General features: G+C 40.7%; 1 protein-coding gene across 7 annotated transcripts in view; it reads left to right on the top strand.

Annotated features, from left to right (window-relative positions):
* The window catches only part of LOC119560289 (polypyrimidine tract-binding protein 1), a 146,952-nt gene that overhangs the window by 9,857 nt on the left and 115,466 nt on the right, over positions 1–21,629 (top strand). For 2 of the 7 annotated variants that reach the window (XM_037873706.1, XM_037873691.1), the window contains exon 4: positions 20,246–20,344. In XM_037873706.1, the coding sequence (XP_037729634.1) occupies positions 20,255–20,344 (90 nt within the window). In that variant the 5' untranslated portion in view covers positions 20,246–20,254. Of the gene's footprint in view, positions 1–2,082; positions 2,125–6,574; positions 6,605–20,245; positions 20,345–21,629 lie in introns of those variants that run through there. The other 5 variants (XM_037873666.1, XM_037873698.1, XM_037873674.1 and 2 more) reach the window with 5 other exon arrangements.

Raw genomic sequence — 21,629 nt, 5'->3', positions numbered from 1 at the left:
CATCCCACTCAGTGGAATTTTTAAATGAAGTTTAAGATGCTCCCTTTCCATAATGCACTATATTGTGCCCCTAAGATGTATGAAATATTTGGTGTGTGCAAAGACGATGGCGGACAAATCATGCCAAATACGACATGTTTGCTTACTGTTAGTTACCTTCCTTCTGTTTAATGCAAGTTTTGTGAAGAATTTAATCTGAAGTATTGGGGATAATTAAGGAAATTCTTTGGTAGTCCTTGGTTTCAGTATTTGTTTGCTTTGGTTTCAAAAGTTTTTATTTCTGTTTACGATTTATGCTTGTGCGACATTTGATATTTGCCATTTTTATTTAATTTTCACTAAGGCAAATAGGTTTTTGCCTTGCATTTTGCTGGCGTATTCGATTTGGTTTCTGGGTTATGTTTGCTACATTATTTATTTGTGATTTCAATTAAATATCTGTTTCAAATAAATAACATTTCTCGCTCGGCATTTGCTGGTTTGAATATTTTGTAGTCAGGCTAGATAATTTCTTGGTCTGCTGACAAGATTTCAATTTGACTTATAACCGCCTGTCGCTTTGCTCGATGGAAACCACTCGTCGCTTCGAAGATGTTGCTGTTGTCGTCGCTCCCATAGCACGCGTATCTGAGGGATTGCCGGGCATGCAGCACTGCCACAGCTAACACATGTTTGGCTAAATAATTGAGATTTCTGGCATTGTGTGCCCCAAGTATTTGGCATTTTTTTTATCTCGATGTCATCCAAAATCGGGCATGCTGCCAGCCAGGGGCCAATTCCTCCTTTTATCTACCCAGTCCTTCAAGGCACTTGCCGATTGTCTGAGTTTGGAGCGAACTATTTTGGTGGTCCCTTTTATATTCTAGTTGTCCCAGATGGCAATGTTCTTGGCCTTAGTCACGGAAATCTAATCTGAAACCCTTTATTTTCCATTCCTAGAAAATGAGCATGATGACAGCATAAATGGTTTGCTGGTCACAAACCCAAACTAATAATTCGTTTGCGTTTGGCTTTAATCTCACTCTAACGATTTTAATCAATATAATAATTAATGTTAGTAATATTTGAGTGGTTGCCATGTGTGGAGTGTGCTTGACATTATTAGTGGCTAAATGCTCGTAAAAATCAATAAAGTTTCGCACAGATTTAAAATGTTCAATTTGATGGGAATAGAATGAGCAAGAGATATAGAAAGCTTAGCATTTTAGATAAGGACTGCGAGAATATATATTTGTAGGGTGCGTGGTCTTTATGATGTTTCGTGTTTGCTTTCGGACAACAACCAAATGGGGAGTTAAATAACAACAAATAAGATAAGCGATTTATTAGCAGGAGATAGAAGTAACAGCCACAATTTAACCACACTCACAAACTAGAACTATTACAGCACAATACGAGTATGTACAACGTGTGAAAAAGTTTCTACGTGAGTGTGCATTATGCAAATTGTATTTTTACACACTATTAAATGGTCGGAAACATTTGTATTTGTTGTTTGCAGTTCAGTAAAAAACTGAGAATGAATTTTGTTGACCCATTTGATTAAATTCGTGACTCACTGTGTTAGGCTTAATGACCTTCTTAAGAAAAATAGACGAGTAAGTTATGTGTAAAAATATATTGAAAGTAGTAGTAGTTCATCTATTTTATAAAGAATCTTATCTTTGCCAAATAACGTATGATTTAATTGCCTCATTTCTCTTGGTGGAATTCTAATTTTTTGATATTTCATTTATCGCGCTAAACGCACTGTTTGTGCTCGCTTAAAAAAGAAATCTTCCAGAGCTTGTGTAAATAAACAGGACTCGAATAACAACGAGTTTCGAAAACAATCGAAAATAAACAAAAATGTATAAATAGGGTCAGCGGTTTACGAAAAGTTTGCCAATTGCTGCTGGCAACGGAAGTTTGCATGATCTCTGCCTCTGCCTCGGACTGTTTCTATTTTCCCTATTGTTCTAACTAACCCATAAAATACTGATACAATAGGTTAAGGATATCCTTACAATTTACGTATTAACCAACCCGAAGAAATACGTTTTTTTTATCCTTCTTTTCGTTTTAGATAAGTTTGTTGTTTATGGTTGGTCTAGGGGCTAAACAGTTGATAGCATGAGTCAAGCTGTAAGTGAACACCTCTCCTACATTTTATTTTTAAAACTAAATATCCTAAGTAGATTTAAGAACAATCCAGCTGTAAATGTGGATCTAGTGTCAACAGTGAACATGCAAAAAGAATTTGAAACATTTGTTGGTTTTAGAAGAAGTACATATACATGTTATTGGCTGTCTGTCAGTCCGTATGGTCAGAAATGTTCCTAGAATATTTCTCATTGCATGGCAGAAGCAATGCCTCGTCAGTGCGCTGCCAGTTATTTTTATATTTTATTTCATTTTATTTCGATTTGATTTTGCTGTCGTAGTATTGTGCATTTTGTTGCCGTTGCAATTGAATTGCAAATATTTGCACTACAATTTCTCAGCGTGCCATAGATAAATAAATGAATTTTCGATTGTATTTTATTAACAGTAAATATAGTTTCAATTTTCACATATTGTGTATACGCTCGTGTGCTCAGGCAGTTCATTAGATAAAGTGCATCCGAACCAAGCGGATTAAATAAGGCATTTCGTGTATCATGGAGGTATACTCGTATAATTCTGCATTCCCAAAATTGGTCTTCGAGCGGAATGAAAATATTTTCTTCTCTCAGAAAGTTATATCAGTTGGTCGCATTTTCCTGCAGGCTAAAAATAATGTTTACGATTTTATTTCTTTTCATGTTCACGGGCTGTCTTAGAAGTTGTTCTTAGGACAACGTTGCCAGATAATTGGGTGTGTCTGCCAGCGGCACTGGGGAACTTTTTCTGAACCTCTTGGCAGTCATAAGTCAATAGTTGGAGACGTTTTAATGGCTAATTTTTGGTGTAAATCTGGGCGCTAATGAAAACTTATGAATTCTTCCGTCCGGCGCTGCTGCTCGCCATTCAAATTAAATGTATATATAATTTATGCTGGCTTTATGGGGCCCCATTCTTGCCATCTGCCTGCTGCTCGAGATCAAAATGTTGTCCATCACATGCCGCTGCGTTTGCACGTTTTTATGTCTGGTGCTTTCCCATTTTCCCACTTGATGTACAGCTTTTATGGTTGCTTGTCAAGTGTGCCAGGCTTGTAATGTTAAATTAATTGAATAGTAAGAGGGGCGTGAGTCTTTTAGGAATTTGCATAGCTGTATCTAATGTAATGAAAGAAAGTTTTAGATTGTTAATCATTAACGGTACCAACTCAAAGCATACTGTATCCATCTAAGTATGTTGGTGGCTCAACATAATCGAATGATATCACATTGAAGAAGAAAAAATTATATATATATTATATATATAATTCTTCAAATATTAGGAAGACAAAATCGGTGTGTATCCAGAGGAATGAAATATTTTCTTGTTATTTCCGTAGTGTCGTGCTCTTTTACTATAAGGAAGATAAATTACAAGATTCAAAGATCTATTCCTCTTAAATAAATGTCAACTATAAATTTTCGTTTCTTTTATGACGATCAAAGCTGTTCCCACCCACTCAAATATACCTGAGAAGCTTTGAACACGCATTCTGTCATGCTGAATTAAAAGTTCGATATTCCTTTATTTAATTTCTGCAAAATCACCGGAAACAGTAGCAAAAATAAATTTATAGATGTAGCCATAGTTGTTGGTTGCGGTATATAAACAATGCAACAACTTGTATATTTTTAGTGCCATAATTATGGCACAGATTTATGGCATATATGTAGCCCCCACACTCATACACAAATCTGCAATGTATTAAAGACCATACTAATGTGGGGTAATCTGTGCGAAGATAAATGCGGCCAACCGAAAGTGGCTAATCCCAAAACGCTCTTAACAATATTATCCATTTGAAGAGGCGCCGTTAAAACTAAAAATGTGTTATTCGTTCGAATAATAGTTTAGCTCAAAAAAAGTACCGTGCGTTTCATTCCGGTAATATAATATTCTAAGATATATAAATTATCGTAGTTTATTCAAAATCGAATTAAAGTTGCTTTTATTATACTGTTTCCGCATACAATTAAATTAATTATTTACTATTTGGGCAATGGGGTTATTTGTCTTCTTGATCCAACCCTTGTTGCTCATAAAAAATTGTTTTTTAAATATTTCTGGGAAAATTCTACTTAATATTAAGTATTGTTTTCTGTAGCCACTTGGCGTGGGATGACTTTTGGTCGGTTCGTTTGGTTGGAGCGTGGCCAAGTTATGCAGTTCTTGACGCCGAACCAAAAATAAATTGCGACATCAAAATAAAAACAGAATAAAAACTGATATGAGCATATAAAAGAGTGTAGATGTGTCGCAGATATAGATATAGATAAAGACAACGTCTACCCGCCGATACGATGCCAAATTAATTTGCGTTGACTTCTGATGATGTATTAAATGCTTTAAATTGTTTTCAATGCTCACCTGAGTGTTCCGTGTTTATTGTGATTTAAGATTGATATTAAGATATTGATGTCTTTATTTATTTGAGATATAACTAAATGCGGTGTCCCTTTCGTTTTCCCAGTCTTAACAAATAATAAGATCTCCATTAAAAAAAAGTATATTTTTGTTTTAGTGTCCTTTAAATTTTTGTGACACCGCAAAATATACACAGTTTTGGTTTGTGTCAGAAACCAATTTGAATCTTTTGCCAGGCCAACGTCTTCGCAAAATCTTCAACTCCGTCTTAGTGCATCAGCTTGTCGATGGGTTTGACGGCCTTTTAGCTAATGAACTTTGGGAGGAAACGGCAACAGCAACAGCATAATGAGCTATTATGATGGCTGAGCTGCACAAGCTCAGTGCGGGAGCTCCTTGGGGCCATGGAATATGGAATTAAGCAATGTCCATTTAGCATTTGAAAGGCTCACGTTTGACCCACTCCGCGCGTGCTGGTGTGTGTGCGGGCTGCGCTTGTGAGCGTGTTGTGGCACGGCTTTCAACAATATTCTTCCACCTAGCTCTTGCACACGTGCGCCAATTTGTATGCAAGCCTTGCCTTCTTCGGCTCCTTGGCTCATTTTGCTCCTTTGGCTTGCAGCACGTTGCTAAACGATTGCGCTCTCGAGTGCAATGAGGTCGCTCCTGTTGTCGGAGCATCTGCTAACCCGTTTAAAGAGCTCTAGCAGGCCCGGGATCAGAGAGCTTTGCTGCGGGGTCACTTCAGTGGGAGTCCTGTCCTCCTTCCGCTAATTGCGTTTACGCAGACCAATTAGCCGGCCAGCAGCTGTGATGTATGCTACACACTCTGTTTAAGCCAGCTGTTGCAAGAAAGATTTGAAGCGGCATTAAATTAAAAAAAAAAATTTTAAATTAAATAAGGGCTTTACGAGCTTGAACATATACAAATTTCGAAATGGCTATACATCTAGCTGCATTCGTTTTGTGGTACAGATAATGTGCAAATGTAAACTCATACGGATAAAACGAGAATTCTTTTTAAAAGAAATATGCGGCCAATAAAATTTTAATGATCTATTGCTCAAACTGTGGCAACGCTGAGTAGCGTTGAAGGAATAACTGAAAAGAGCTCCGAAGAAATTTTGTTTTTTTGTTTTGGTATTTTTTAGGGGTGCCGTAATCACGTGTAAATATTTTCGCACAACTGCAGTTGGGCGTAATGTATTTAGCTGTACGTGCCGCCACTGGAACAAGTTCAGTTAGTGGCCCTGCCAAAGGAGAGCGCTCGGCAATCGCAATTTGAAGTTATAATTTATTTAAGCATCCATTAAGGTGCACATATTGATGATCCCAGGATGTTCATGGTCGGGCGCCGCTTGCGAAGTTGAGTGCAATTGCTACCTCGACAACGCCCGGGCAATTACTTTTGAGTTATTTGGCTTAATAGAAATTCAGCGAGCGTGCCGTGTTTGTCTTGTTCCAGCCATTACCCCCACTTCTCGACCACCGCCCACCGCTTTCAGTCCCCAATCCCCCCATTTTGGCAATCCCAGGACTCACTTTGATTTTCATAAGTAAATGTTGGACCTTCTTTTTCGCCTAGCTAACCTAACGAACTTGTCTCCAGAGCAAACTCGACCGCAGGGGCGAGAAGGAAGATGAAGAGCCAGGGGATGCGGCAAGCGCTTTGAGAATCGATTATGAATTATTTGAGCTGGGCGAAATGACTTATGAGACACAAAAGAGTCCAAAAGACGCACAATGGCCACCACACACGGCTGGCCAAGTTATCATTGTTACATGTTAGGGGCGGACACTAGGAACGAGTGAGGGGTGCGTGATAAATTCGCAGCTTTTGTCCTGCGGCCTTGCCAAAGGGATTCTCCGCCTTTGTTGCCATTTTGACACTAATAAATTGAACAAAGCAAAAGCGCCGGGCACAACAAAAAACCGATATTAATTTTCGCACATTCTTTGTCAGTGATTTATACCGTCGTTTTGATGAATTTTCAATTTCAAACTTAACTCATAAATGCCATAATTTATGCTCCTATAACATTTACTTACAATGAAATTTAATTTTGTTTTTTCTCTTTTCTGCTTTCAGGTAAGTTTGCACTACGAGGAAAAAGAAAACGTAAGTCGGAATCATTTTGGCCATTAATTTATTTATTAATTACCCGAGGGGACGGAAAGCAGCAGAAAGCGAGTAACTTCCTGCCCATTTCCGTGAAACCTTTTAAATAATTAATAATGCGCAACGTAATCGATTTTCATATAAATTGAGATTTATTTTGCCGTCGACGAAAAACAGCAACAAGAGCAACAGAAAGCGGCTAATTTATTTTCCCCAGTTGCGCATTTTTATAGTGCAATTATCACGCCCCCCAATTTGAGTGGGTCACACACTCGCATCCTGGATAAAAATCCTATAAATTAGTTAACCAAACCGAAGAGAGAAACGAAAACCCCTACCCGAACTGCTTCTATTTGAACAGTTGATTAATCGACAAACGCATTATGTTTTACTAATGTGTTTTCCTAACTCAAATGGCCGCGTGTGTGTGAGTTTGGGGCTTTTGTTTCTCTTGTTGCGTGTAACCGATGCCCAATTAAGTCGTTGCTCAAAGTGTCATCAATAGGCCCCTCAATTGGAAATTAATTACCAGCAAATTTGACCCTAACTTGTCTAGGTATCATTTGCAACAAAGGAGATAAACGACCTAGTGGGCAAAGTGTTCTCTTTTAGTAGGCTTTCGCCTACATAGCCCGAGTTTTATGTTTGGCACTTTTAGTAAGAAGATGTCTCCTTAGTAGTTTCCCTAATTACTGCCTATGCTGGCCCAACTTCAAAGTAAATTTGGTTCCGATTAATGTGAAGCGTATGTATACATTGCCTTTCTTCATCCAAATGCATTCGTCATAAATCTCGGTGGGGAAAAGTGGAGAGAGCTGGTTGTGCTCAATCAACACGTCATGGCGTGGCGACGATCATAGCATATGGCATATTTCGAGTGTGTGAGATTGCTGATAATTTAAGTGACATTTTCGAGGGTAGCTGGAGAATTTTTAGAGAATTTTATTCGTATTTTTTTATGTTAGGCCTAGTACTAATCTCTATCAATAAGCAAAATAAAAGATTTGCCTATTTTGTGAAACATTCCATTTTGTTATACGATTTTGCCATCTGCGCTTGTCATTTATGTAGGTAAAGAGTTTTCAGTCTCGTTGTTTTCCAGGCCCTTATTATAAAATGAACTGATTTAAAACAAAAAGAGAAATAATATAGCCATGATAAAACTGGGTAAAGAGTCAGCGATATGAACACTTTAGTTTAAGACTTTTTTTTTAACATTTGTGAAATTATTTTCATGTAGCGGAGAATTATAGTTAAAAGTCGTTTACGAGTCTGCAATGTTTAAGTTATTATTTTCTAAATTCCTCGGTCAGCCCTCGAAAGAATGGATATATTCCACCAGTTTTTCCTCTTTCCCCGATTTCAATTGCATTTTCCTTATGTCTGCCCCATTGGTTGGTTTCCCTCACGTTTATTTCTCTCGCGCTTATTTTTTCTGCCTTTTACTCAATTATGAAAAGAAATTATTAAGTGCGAGCCGCGCTAAATTAGCGCGCAATTGAGTGTGGCCAGGGGTGTTCGGGTAGGGGTTTAGAAAGTGGGGGTGGACAGGACACAGTCGTCTTTTCCCGGCAGAGTCGTGTGTGTGCCATGTCTTTGGGTTTCTTGGGGAAGAGCGCAAGGCTGTGGCCTCTTGCCTGTTGCCTCATAATTTTTGCCACATTTCTAGCCTGACTGCCTCACGTACGTTCTATGTGCCGCAGGGAGGGAGGTTATAAATGGCGCATATTTTGTGCATTTCATTTGCGTGATTTGCCAGCCAAAATGAAGCATTTTCCAAGTGCGGTTGCTGCGGGCTCTCCATGCAAGAGAAATGTCTCTGCATTGTCCCACCGAAGGGAAGATATGTATATCTTCTGGCTGACTGACGGATGATGATGATAATTTCGGGAGCGGAGCAGGAGTCTGAGACCTGACAGACGGCCAGGGCACTTTGCATCCAACAGGTGGCATTGGCCACAGCTACTTTGTTGGTAATACTGGGAATGTTTGCCGGGGATTTCTATGCTTGTTGCTTGGACGTCTGCCAAATGCTGTGTGTGTGACTCTCTCGGTGGCACGGCAGCAACGTCATCGCTTCGGGTTATCAGAGCGAGCCAAGATGGATGTTTAATTGACCGCAAATAGAAACTATAAATTATGCCAACGAAAGATCTCACTCCCCCAACTGCTGCCGTTGCTAATAGGAAAATTGCCTTAATGAGGTTTGAGATTCAACGGGAGCGAGAAGCGAAGAGAAATCATGTGGTGTGATCAACGCCTTGGTGGGTCTTGTTAATCAGAGCCATTGTGCAATTGACAGTTCCAGTATTCAGCTGCGCTGAAGAAATTAGACTTCTCAATACCATACCAAGTTATAATTTTTCTTTTCACATGTAATGGGTCAACTTTCATAGGTTGGTTCTTTGGTTACTGAATAATTTATTTTTACAACTTTATTTCAACTGGAATCTGAAATTCCAATTGTCATGATTTTCAGAATCTAAATACTACTCTGACCAAAATCAACATCACAGCAAAGCAATACCTCGAAGCACTATTTTAAAATAAACAAAAGCCTGACAGCAAAAAGTAGCACGATCCACTCAAAAAAAAGAGCCGCAAAAAAGCTAAATTTAAAAGTCAGACATGGCAGTCAAGATCATCACATGGAAAAATCCACATTCACAAGCGGACCCCGTCAGCTAAATATTTATGCATGAGTATGAAAATAAAGTGAGCCAGAAAACAACATTTGATCATCCCAGATTCCTTGGAAATTGCACAATCCACAGAAACAGCGTTCCTTCTTCATAGTTCGTTTTCTAATATATTCACATGATCTTTAAGTCAAATACAAAGAGAATATGGAACGTTTTTTGCATAGCGAAGTTTTCAATTTTCTGAAGAACAAGGTGATGCCTGCGATTATAATTTCAGCTCGTGTTTTGTTTTTGTGTTCCCTTTCTCACTTCACTGGTTGTGTTTATTGTGCGAATCAGCAGACCAAAACATTAGCAATCTAAATGCATTATACATATGTAAGTATACTCTTGTATGCAAAACAATAAACTAAAAAATTAGAATTCTTTCAAACGCACATACAATTGGGGATCAAAGATAAACAAAGAAACAGTAGAATATTTTCGCATTTCGACAAAAAATGGAAGTTAATCAAATATTCAGAGAAAACATTTTAAATACATTTGGCGCTGTTGGATTTATAAACTCACTTTACTTATACGTCATTGTAATTTATAGCTTTGTTAGATTTCGGAGCTAGATTTCCCTTCGCGTGTAGCAGTTTCTCGTGGCCAACCCAGAAAGGCAGCCAGTCAAGCACTCCACATTCAAGAGCAGTCAAGTAATCAACTAAGTGACACGGATACGCGCTAAGTGCCTTCAATTGCTGTCGATCACTGGTTCTCGACTCACTGGCCCAGCGATCTCAATTTGAGGCCGTAAAGGGGGTTAGACCCCTTTTTGCCGGTTCGCCAATAACTACTTCCGCTGCAATTCAATTATGACAAATTCAGTTGGGTGGCAAGTGTGGGTTTCGTGTTAATTACGCTCCTTGTCATATGCAGGCCGACAACCCACTGACAGGACAATTTTAGAGCCTTCATCTGGGTACAACTTTGCCCGCTTCTCTCCTGTGGATCTCTATCAAAATCCCAAACGAACTTTTCCGCGCGGCTCACGCGCTTTTCCCCGCCATGTGTGCACGAGTTTTTCACATTGTTTGGCATTTTATGAGCGTGAAATTAAATTAATTAAAACTACACGACGTCTCGCTGCTGCCCGCACCCAGCAAACACACGCTCTGCTCCTAGAGAGGAGAAAAGCTGTCGGAGGCGTGTCAAACTTGGGCGTATAACCAATTTCGTGCTGCAGGAAGGTTGTCTGCGTTGGCCTCACTAGCTGTTCTGATTTTCAGCTTATTGTGTGGGTGTGGATGGGTCTGATGGCCATGTCAGACGGTTCCTAACTGCAGCATCATCAGGACCATCCATATCCATTTACCTGGGCGTTAGACACAGAGTCTATAAATGGGAGTCAGAACTACTCATAATCTAGTGGATTAAACTAAGGCATACGATTTTCAAAGGATTAATTAAATAAAAAGTAGTGAGCATTGTAAAAGAACATTTTAATAACCCTTGAAATTATAAAACATATCCTCGCAGATTGCAGTGTAAGAGGTGTCCATTCAAACTCATATTTCCCATTCAGCCGGACAAGTGAAAGCGCTGTGAACTGCAAATGAACCGGATTAAATTTCAGCTCCACAAAAACGAAAAGGTTAAAAGATAAAGAGGCAAAGCCGGCCAACTAATTGCTGATATCTGTGCGTCGTGCTTGTGTGCGTGCCAGGACTAAGCTGGCTGGCAATTCACACATATGGACACTCCTACCTGTGCATATATGCGGATGTCAAAGGTGCAGCAACTAAAACGCTGGCCATTCAACACGTCAGCAACGGCTTAACTTGTTGCACCCAAAGCCAGGGAGCAGGGCTAAAAGCTGAGCTGTCCGTTAGTTACACCTGCAGCTGACCGTTTGACTGGCGGCTTATACCTTCTGGGGGCTTCAAAAAAGGTCCTGCGCCAAAGGGCCGACTCATAAATTATGTAGAACGTGAAAATGCAGCACGTTAAACACGTTTTATGTCAATTTAATTTGTAATTAGTCACGGCGCTCATTTAAAAGCTCCTCTTGGGAGACGACGACCAGTTGGCTGGCTGCTTCTTGGCTTTAATTGAAATTGGCAGCTGCTAACCCGCAGCCCAAAAGCCAGCCACTAGCACGTGATTTCATTGCTAATTATTGTGTGAGGCTTCGAGCAGCACGACCGAAGTGTCATCATCCATCTCCTCGAGCCACGGCCCTCAGGTGCTGGCCAGTCTACGTGCCGCAAAATTCACTTAGAGCTGCCTCCCTGCATCGAGTCGCCTCTATTAATAGTCGCATGCTAATCAGACATTAAAAATGGTTCCGCTTCTACAATTTGCATTCGACGGGTAGTTGAGAATCGACATTGTTTTATGGGGTGTTCTGATGCTACCGCATTTGCAGGTAGTGAACGAAGGTATCACGATACCTTGACATAAGAGAATGTTATTTTCTTTTTTGTTAACTGTGTAATCTGAAGAACCCAAGTAAGAACAGATTATAATTCCTTATAAATCAACGAACTTAAGTGAGTACCTAAAGCTGATAGAGCCGAAAAGTAATGGACACATCCGCTTGTTGCTGCCTCCAGGAAAACCCATAAAACGAACCCCACAGCAAGTGAATAAGTTTCGTTTCCTCTCGCCGCCCGCAGACACAAGAAACCTTAAAAGTTTCACATGGCTTAGATGGGGATAAAACTGAACTAAAATTCGCTGAAAAAAACATACAAATTGGACCGGCGACAACATGTGCTGTAATAGTTGCCGCCTTGTTGGGGCGGTTCTATAATTTCATTCAGTGTTATTGCGGTGGCAGTGTCTGAGGCAAGTTGTAAGTGTGTCGGGAGTTTGGTTTTCGCTCGCCGGCCGGCAGCCGCTTAAGTTGTTCGACAAGTTTTTCCACTTCGAACTAGGTATGAGCTCATCACCTGTAAGCGCTCGATCAGCTGTGGCGTAATAGCAAGTCTTCACGGAATTTATATACTTGAGGGGGCTCGGAAGGAACGGGCAGATAGGGCCCATTTTGAAGTCATTAATTTGACGATGCTAAATGAGAATTTATGTGTCTGCTGCAGCGGCGCAGGCCAGGGCAATTTCTCATGCACAAACATTTTTCAACGCTGACAAAAGACCGAAAAGAGTCACTCCGAGGCCCGAAACTCGTTCTTGTTGTTCAGATGTCATTAACACTCGTTGTCCGGCATGACCAAAAAAGCACAACAAAATAAACCACCACAGACAACAAAATATTCAACTAGACAGCTAAAAACAGAGGCAGCAAAGTTTCGGAGGCCGAGACCCTCATTACGCAGGCTTAGCAAATTTATTAATAACCGAGGTTACAGATGTCTACGTAAAAGGACGTAAATGCTCAATCTCATAGATAGGCAGAGTCTCGCAGCTCAATTTTATATTCTATATCTATTTCTGTTGCTGTAGTGTCAAATTATTTCACATTGTTTAATGACGGCTAAATAAGACTTATGTTATCTTTCGATTAAATAATAGGTGCAGTTACTTTAGTGTTCTTCAGTAACAGATAAAGTATCTATGACCATCTCATACTTTTGCAACGGACTTCAGCTACTTTGACAGGTGATTAATACAACGCCATAAACAGCTTTCGATATTAATTTCTAGAACAATTCACTGCTGGATGAGTCCCTATATGGCTTAGATGGTGAACAAGCACTTGAACCCTACAGTTTTGGCTTGGGGTCTCAGTGTTGTTCCTTAAGTTTTTGGTCGTTGTTTTTTGTACTTTGCGCATTCAATTTCACACTATTATGAAGCTCGTTTATTGCCAGTCAAGCCGTGAACTGAAAGAGCCAAGCCAAAATTGACAACAAAAGTCTTCAGTTCAATTCCAGGGCTTTTGTGTACTTTTCTTGGTGTTCCTTAAGTTCATTGTTTTTTGGATCTTCGCTTGATTCTTCTGAAGCGTCTTCCATTTTCTGTTAACAGCCTTTGCGCAGTCGCAGTTCAAGGCCGAAATTCAACTCATTAGTATGGATCAGACGAATGTGTTCTGTGGAAGTGAGCAAACTAATTTCGTTAAAATGTTTTGGTTTTGTTGCCCCCTAATTTTTGAACACATTTGCACAGACATATTTTGCCTGAAGGATTGGAGAACGTGGCGACCATTTGTTTTGGCTGCCTCTGTTTTCGTGTTTTGTTTTCTGTCGGTTTTTGTTCCCCCTGCTGCAATAGGAAATTGTTTGCTTTTGTTTTTCTGACTAACAAATTGCGAAAAGAACGGATGAAAAATGAGAGCAAAACCAACGAGAGAGGTTACTTACAAAGCTCGAATCTGAAAATACCCAGCCCTAAAATGTTTATATTTTTGTTGTTCTTTAATTATAACTATTTTTCATTTATTTAAAGTCTCTAAAATCACTGAGCAGTACTTTTTGCAAAACTTATATTTTAAAGAGTTTTTATACTACTTATTCTAAAAATGGAAGTATAAGGCAAAGAAGCCTCGCCCTGAAAGAGACGGAAGCTATTGCTCCCAATATCATCAGGTGTTTTCATTTAATTTGCGAAAAATGTTTGTCTGCAGTCGGCGGCCGGCCAAGATGAATGTGGCCAGGAGTGTGAGAGCTCTATTTGCGACTGGGTGTGTGCACATGTGCGAAGAGCCCCAAAGATGAAAATGATTGAAGAGTGGAATGAGACAAAAAGCATAACATTTCCTTGTCAGAAAGAGGATTAATTTTTCCATTTTCAAAATATGCAACCTATAATCTTAAACCAAAAGAGGAAGACTTCCTAGCAGAAAGGTATTAGACCTTATCGCTGCCAATTGCAATTGCCGTTTCTATTTCGGATGCAGTGCCTCATTTGCTAGCATTGTGTTTGGCCCAGCAGGAATTGAGTTGCCTGTGAGCCACCTGTGATTGCATGGCCAACACCTAAACCCATTGTGCGTTGACATTTTTAATTACACACACTGCAATGCCGTCTGTGTCACCCAACGAATGCTAAATGATGGATGATGATGCTGACCAACTTTGGGGACTCGGCTTGGATTCCGCATGCAGCATACGGAATGCAACTTGCAGCGACCCAAGACACCGGGAAAAATTTGTATTATTAAACAAGATATTACAAAATTGTTTTTTAATTAATTTAAATTAAATTAAATTTTAGGTTTGAAAAGCACCTTTTCTTATCAGATTTTTTTAAAGAATATAAAAGTATCACACAAAATTGATCCAGACTTAGTCTCCTCAGTAATTAAAATGAAGTAAAATCTTTATCGAAAACAAATAATCAACTTTAAGTTATCATAAAAAAGAATATAATCTTTCACTTTTCGCAAAGTGCTCCAACGTGGAACTTGCATCCTTCATCTGAGTCGCCTTGCCAGCCAGAGGAGGCTTACTCAAAGCCTGGCGAAAGTAGCAGCATTACAGCCATTTCACACACTGTATGCCGCCCTGTCCTGCCCCTCCCCTCAGCCGAATAAAGGCTGCGCAGCGGTTTAGGGTGCGAGTGGTAGATCAGATCAGAATGCAAAAAGGCGAAATCCGTTGACGATGTCCTGATGTAAAGCAAACAAAGGACGATGAGATGCGAAATTGCTGCAAGCTGAGGACTGAGAAGTGAGGACTGAGAGGTGGGACCGAGGTGGGCCAAGGGATAGACTGAGACTAGATTTTCTCCGCACTAGCTGAGGCTTTTTGTGTTTGTTGCAGCTTTCAACACTAATGCAATTTGATGCGGCACAAAACCGCACACATGCACTTCCAGAAGAACACACACGCCCATATGTGTGAGCCAACAAAAGCCGCTGCGAAGGCGTCAACACTAACAACAAATCCTTAACAGAAAAGGATTCTCAACACACTTGGCTGTGCGTTGCATAGTTTTAGGCATTGCACGGAACACGTTAAATCCTTAGCCACGCCCACACCGATTCCCGCCCCAACTACCATTTCTCTGGGCGGCAGATCAAAAATGCATGGCTCACAAAAGCGAGCTGTTATTTCGCACCTGTCCTGGCCAAAGCTTCTCTCTGTCAGTGCTGCCAACAATCTGTTACCAAAAACAGCTAGCTGCGATTATTTGAAAATCGCTTGCAAAATTAAAGCTGACATTAAAACGAAACAACATTGTTATCAAAAACTTTTTAAAAAAACAATCGTTGGAGTGACCACTTTTCAATTTATATCATATGAGCTTTGAATTACTAATAAAGGCTTAAGTTGTTTACTCTATCTAGATAGTTTTTAATGAGTTTTTTAGGAACGTTTTGGTTTTAGTTAATAGGTTTTTCTTCAATTCGTTTATGAGATAGTAAAATCACTGTGGACTAGTAACGAAGAGCGTGAGTGTACAAATGCGACTGCTATGTATATTTAGACGCAGAATTATGGTTTACAATGGGATTTGCATACCGTTAGGTAAATCTATTAGCTCGGGAACGAGAGTGAATGCCAAAATGTTAACATTATTAACAAAGTTTGATATCACACATTTGTATATGAAAGTTTGTTTACCTCGTTAATAGAGTAGTTTGTTTGATTATATAGTTCCAGATTTTCCATTTTGCCATCTAGCCAACATTTTGTACTTACAATAGCCAGTTGAACATCTCGGCTACACTCCTCTACCCCTGAGTGCCGTCCTTATCATTATCACGGTCGCTTCCCGTTCAATAGCCGCCCGTTTTCCGTGAACTGAATTTATGCAAATGCCCGCATTTCGCTTTTCAATTTCACCGTCTTACAATTCCATTTCCCCGCCCCTCCGTCTCCTACTGATCTGCGTGTTGCAACAAGTTCGTTCCGTTGTGGGCTGCAACTTCTTGGCGTGTTTCCCGAGCGCATTAAGCCAACACCGAGTTTTGTGAGTGAAATATGGGCGTCATTCTTTGCATAAAGTGCCAGCTCAATACGAGGAGAAATCCCTGGCCACAGGCTGCCCTCGTCCTTTCTTCGCTCTCCATCCGCTCACTTTATTTACTTTCACTTGTCATGCTAAATCTGCACAATTTCTTGGTTGGATTTCGTTATTGTTGCCTGGCTTCCGCAGTGGTTGCGACTGTGGCAGTTCTGTGGCTGTGATTGTGGCCTGGGGTGGTGCTGTGGGCGGCTAAATGGGTGGTGCTGCTGCTTAGTGTCACAAATCTAAACGATTTTAGTTTTTAATGCGATTTGCCCGGCTCCTCGCTGATTGATGCAGTCCTTGTCGTCGAGTGCATTGGAAAGTCCTGATCAGAGTATATATGAAATTTTTCTGCGAAGCTGTTGATTGCGGCCAAGAGTACGACATAAGCATATGAATTAAGGACCTTTGTTTATTTTCTCTGAACTTTGAAACTCAGACTTATCAGGTGCATTTCGAAATCATCGAGTTACTTATGATACTAATTAATGTTCTATAAGTTTAAAAATGTAGGTTTCGTAAAGGTAGTACATGTCCAACTTCTGGAATACCAAAATGTCTATTGTCAATATATTATTCCTAAAATCACAACAGACGAGTTAATTAATTAATCACAGAAACAAAAGATCGACTGCTTGTTTATTTTGTTACCTCTTAAAGAGATTCCAGTGATTATGCAAATTGATTGGAAGTAATTGTACTCATGACCAGGTTCAATGCTCTGGGCCAAATGGGGCTGAGTCAGCAGCCACCGGCTGAGCCAAGCCACCTGTTCATTAAGCAAGCACCTTTGTGTTTGTGCAATATACGATATCAGTGCCATGGGCGCGGCGGTCTCCTCCCGATTTATTCGCTGTGTAACTAACACTTGGAAAATTGTATAGCTAGTCAGAACTGAATTCGCTGACGGAAATGTTTCAAGAACAAACAGTCCAGATTCAGAAATTCCCTTCTCCGGTAGAGTAGACACTTTATATAGTTAAGATAGTTATTATGAGTAACTGTAATAAGCAGTTGGCTACATTTTATTTTATTTATTTTAAGTTCTGCTTTAAATGATTCTAGTGATTTTTTGCAGTGGCTGGCCGTGCAAAAGTGGTCGCTTGATTTGCTGCACGATTGGCACAGCTGTTGCTGATGCTGCCGATGCAGTTATTGCTTCTGCCGTTGTTGTTGCCTGCAGCTGTGGATGCGTCGCGCATGCTCAGTGAAGTGGAAAACTCGACGTCGTCGACGACGGGCGACAAATGCAATGAACTTGTTGCAGGTTGCAATTGTGACAGGTTGCGAGTTGCTGCTGTCGTTGCAGTTGTTGCTGCCGTTCGGCCTTCAACTTCGCTCAGCTGAACTTAACCGAATGATGTATGATTGCCGTTGCTGTTGTTGTTGCAACTGCTCATTAATCATTGTTTTCGTGGGTGGTTGGGCAGCCCCTTCTCCCCTCGGGCCTAATTGTGCATGCAGCATCAGAGGCACAGGACCGCTACATCGTTTCGCTCTCATTGCTGCCATATTACATTTATTATCCTGCTCGAATGCCATGGATGTCCACCACAAAACTGGACAAATTAACGCGTGGGTGGCCCAACAGGCGTTTGAGTCTCGGGTGAGAGGGTGGACAGAACGAGGGGGATCAGGACATGGACCGAGACCGAGACGGAGTCATGCATCAATGTCGTGATGAAGTAAGGAAGGCCATTCAGGAAAAGATTGCACTGAGAGAAGCGAATGGTTTTTCGACAATGAGAGTGTTTATAGCTTCATTTTGAAGAGAACTATACGTTATTTCTTCTATTAAGGCATTTCGTATTGTCCAAGTCTAGTCCACCCATTCTACTCTACAAGAACAATGTTTCGAAATGGCTATTGTTAAATCCCATTTTATAGCAAAGAATTGCCCAAAGTCAGTTCCCCGTGCTCCAGTTTCGTTTTAATTTCAGTGTGAAAGTTCGGCAATTGGGCATTTATTGCAAGAGCACTTGCCAGCGTCCATGTGGCTGCCACATGTGGCACGGCCATGAGTTCATCTGCGAGTATGTCCCGCCATCTGCCAGTTTCAATTCCCGATTCTCCGTTTCTCCGTTCCTCCCGCCGTTCTGCCGATCTGCCCCCTCGTCGACCCTGGCGATTCCCGTTGCTGTGTCGCGTGTCAGCATAAAAAGCCGGCTACAATGTTGGAAAGTCAGTCAGGCAACGTCAATTTCCGTTTGTTGTCGTCATTAAAATGCAAGCCAAGCCTCGCTCCGCTGAACTTTGGCACTACTTTTGATAATGATGACGACTACAACTGCAACTACAACGGCAGTCAGGGAAAAACGAGAACGAGTTGCAGAACAACAAATACGTAATGCTGAAATTCTATTAATTAGTTTGCCAAGCTGCCCATGTAAATGACACTTTTGTAGCACTTAAAGCAATTTACTGTGAAATGCGTAAACAAACTGACAGCCGGCTGACAGACGGTAAAAGCCAGGGAGAGAAGGGCTAAAGGTGGGATGAGCAAGTGGGACATAAATAGTTTTGTTATGATGCCTCTGCATTTATGTCGCTGGTTCGGTAATCGATGCCGTTGACAAGTCATTGATTGTTGGGTAAAAGAAACGTGTGTCAACTGGCAAGACCTCCCAAGTTGCGGCGACAAAAAGGTGCCCGTTTGCTGACAAGTGTAATGCGATAGGAAATTTGTTTGTTCGAATGTTTTAAAAATTTTTAGAGAAGGGAAGGCGTGATTTCGTAGGCATGGAAATTCCTCCAGTGGATGAACCGTGAAGAATGAGGCCGGAAATTGAAAATTGTCGGAGAGCTACAATTTAATGACGTTCACTTTCCCTCGTCTTTTCCATAACACATTGTCCGTTTTCTTGATGGCTGATGTTGCTGTTCCGATTCTGCGTTGCGAAAGTTTTGACAACATTTGCCACTTTGTCATGCCATTTTCATTTGCAACGTTTTGCTCTGCACTGGGAGAAAGCACTAAGTGGTAAAAGATTTTGGTTTTAACATTATCTTCAGCACAAATAAATTATTGTCCAAGAAATGTCGCCTATCTTAAAGTATTTCTATTTTTGTTCGATTATATTTTAAACGAAGGTTTTGTTTTATGTGTAGCACGTCACATTCTAGTCGCTCTCTATATTTGCTTCTGTGATTTTATTTTACTTTGTATTTGTTGTAGTTGGCGCTGCTCTTTATTCCCGCAGCCTTTTATTCCCGCCTCTGCTCGTATTATGACAAAGTCGAAAAGTTTTTATTGGTTGAAAAGAAAGGCGTGAGTGCAACGCGTGGCAAGTGGGGAAAACGGGAAGCCAGGCTATGATTTATTTGGCGCCCGAAACGAAAAACCAAAACGAAATGCAGCGCAACGAAATGAAGCCATCAAAAACGTTGACATCGTTACGCAAAAGCGGAAATGACAATGATGATGGGCGCCAAATGAAACGATGGTCACGCCCCGTCCTGCCCCGTCTCGCTCACGCCCTTCGTCCTTTTTCGAATGAAATGCAATGTGGTCGTGATTTGTATGTGCGGGTGTGAGTCTGTGTGACCGGAGGAGCAAGAGCGTGCGGGGTCGGGGTTGATTCCTGGGTTGGCTGCCATTAAAACGCGTGAAATTGAAAAGGCGAAAAATTGCAATGCCAACGGTGAACTCGAAACTACAGGAAAATGGCGAAAAGAGGGCAAAGTTTATGTGGGCCAAGTGTCGGAGGGAAAACGGCAGCAGCTGTTGCATTGATTCGCTTATCAGCGAGCCCAATCTCATTGTTTTTACGAGGGTTTTCAGCTCGTGGCAAGGATTACATGGAGAAAGTTAAGGCAGACCAGTTCTGTCGTTTAAGTAACCATTAACTTAGTATGGCTAAAAACCGTTGTCCTTTTTTTCAAATTTAAAAGCTTAGAGGTTTTTTAAATTCATAAATAAAGGAATAAAGTCTTAAAAAAATTTCGTGATTATTGATTTCAAATACTTTGTAAAATTATTAACATGCATTTAAAATCTTTTAATTATTACCCATGCTCACCCAAACACTCTTTTCCTTCAATGCCAATCCAAATCCGCCTAACAAACGTGTGTCTCTTTCTCTGTTTGCATTCACAGGTAGCGACCATGATGTCCTGCCCCCTTCCCATGCAATTACCGATACCGATTCCATCAATACACAAATCAGAATTTGCACCGGTTCACATTGGAGTCAAGGTAAGTTGATCCAATCCCTCATTACATTATCCATTCCAGCCATCTTTCGTCGACCGCACTTCCTGCTTTCCCATCCACTTCCTTTTCCTTTCCCAGTCCCTCCACTTAAACATTTGTTTGCTTGCCATTATTAAATAGTAAATTAAGCGCATAAATGCGAAAATCATGCAAATCTGCTGAACCCGATGGCAGAAAGTCAACAAGTGGGGCAAAATGCTAAATGTAAATGTTGCCAACCAACTGGAGCACACACACTCGGCGAACGCACACATGTCAAAGAGCCCGGTCTATTGTTGACATTATTGCAAAACATATACACACGCAGCGTATAGACCCAGCACAGATATGTACGTGAAATAATGTGCGACACTAAATCAAATCGTTGTTGCCCAAGATGGCGCCCCGCCCTCCGACAGCCTCCCGCCCTCATTTGACTGCGGCTTTAATACGAAGTGATCACATTTTAATGATACCGAAATGCACTGCACATTGTTTGTTTCTGCTGAAGAATAATGATGTCAAGCAGCTTTCGCTGTGGGGAAGGGGAGGAAAGAGTTTCAAACATTCCCACGGATTGCGTCACGTTTGATAAATGCTGCAGCACATTTTTCTTGATTTTGTTTGGGAGTCCTTCCTGTCCTCTCCTTTTTTTATTTATTTTTTTGTTTGTTGTCTCGCTTGAATGCCACACATAAATCTATTTTTGAATGAAAGCCACTCGCAGGATGCGTGGCGTATGCGCAATATTTCTTCTCGCCACAAGAGGGATATTTTTATACGTTCGTTTGTTTGTGGTTTGTTATCTGAAGAGGAAGCCGTGCTTATTGTTTGCGTAATGGACGCTCGTTAGCGGGGGTGCAACCCTCGGAGGGTACGAAAGCCGGTTGCAATCGGGGGTAGGTAAGAGTCTCCAAAAAGGAGGCTTTCCCAATATAAATGCGCTTTTAATTTATTTTCCAATCCTCTTCTGTCAGCTGCCCTTTTTCATAAATGACAGCGCCTGAAGTGGTCTTTTTACTTTTCAGACCCCGTGGCATTTTATCTTTATGAAAAATTAAATGATTTTGCCCACAAACCCGAAATAAACAAAAGTGTTTGTCACTTCAAAGGATACATTTACTTTGTACGGATTTTCTGTGTGCGGTTTCTTGTGGAATGCATGCAAATTGTCATACCAAATTGAGTGAAATTTTCATAAAAGTGGACAAACAGAAACAGAAATTCCCAAATAATTAAGCCGAGTATGCAGAAAAGTATGTAACACTATATGAAAATCGGACCTCAT

Source organism: Drosophila subpulchrella, chromosome 3R, assembly GCF_014743375.2.
Source record: "Drosophila subpulchrella strain 33 F10 #4 breed RU33 chromosome 3R, RU_Dsub_v1.1 Primary Assembly, whole genome shotgun sequence".
In the NCBI taxonomy this organism is placed as follows: Eukaryota; Metazoa; Arthropoda; class Insecta; order Diptera; family Drosophilidae; genus Drosophila; species Drosophila subpulchrella.
Note: the sequence above shows the minus strand (reverse complement) of the source record. Positions and strands in the feature narration are given on the sequence as shown.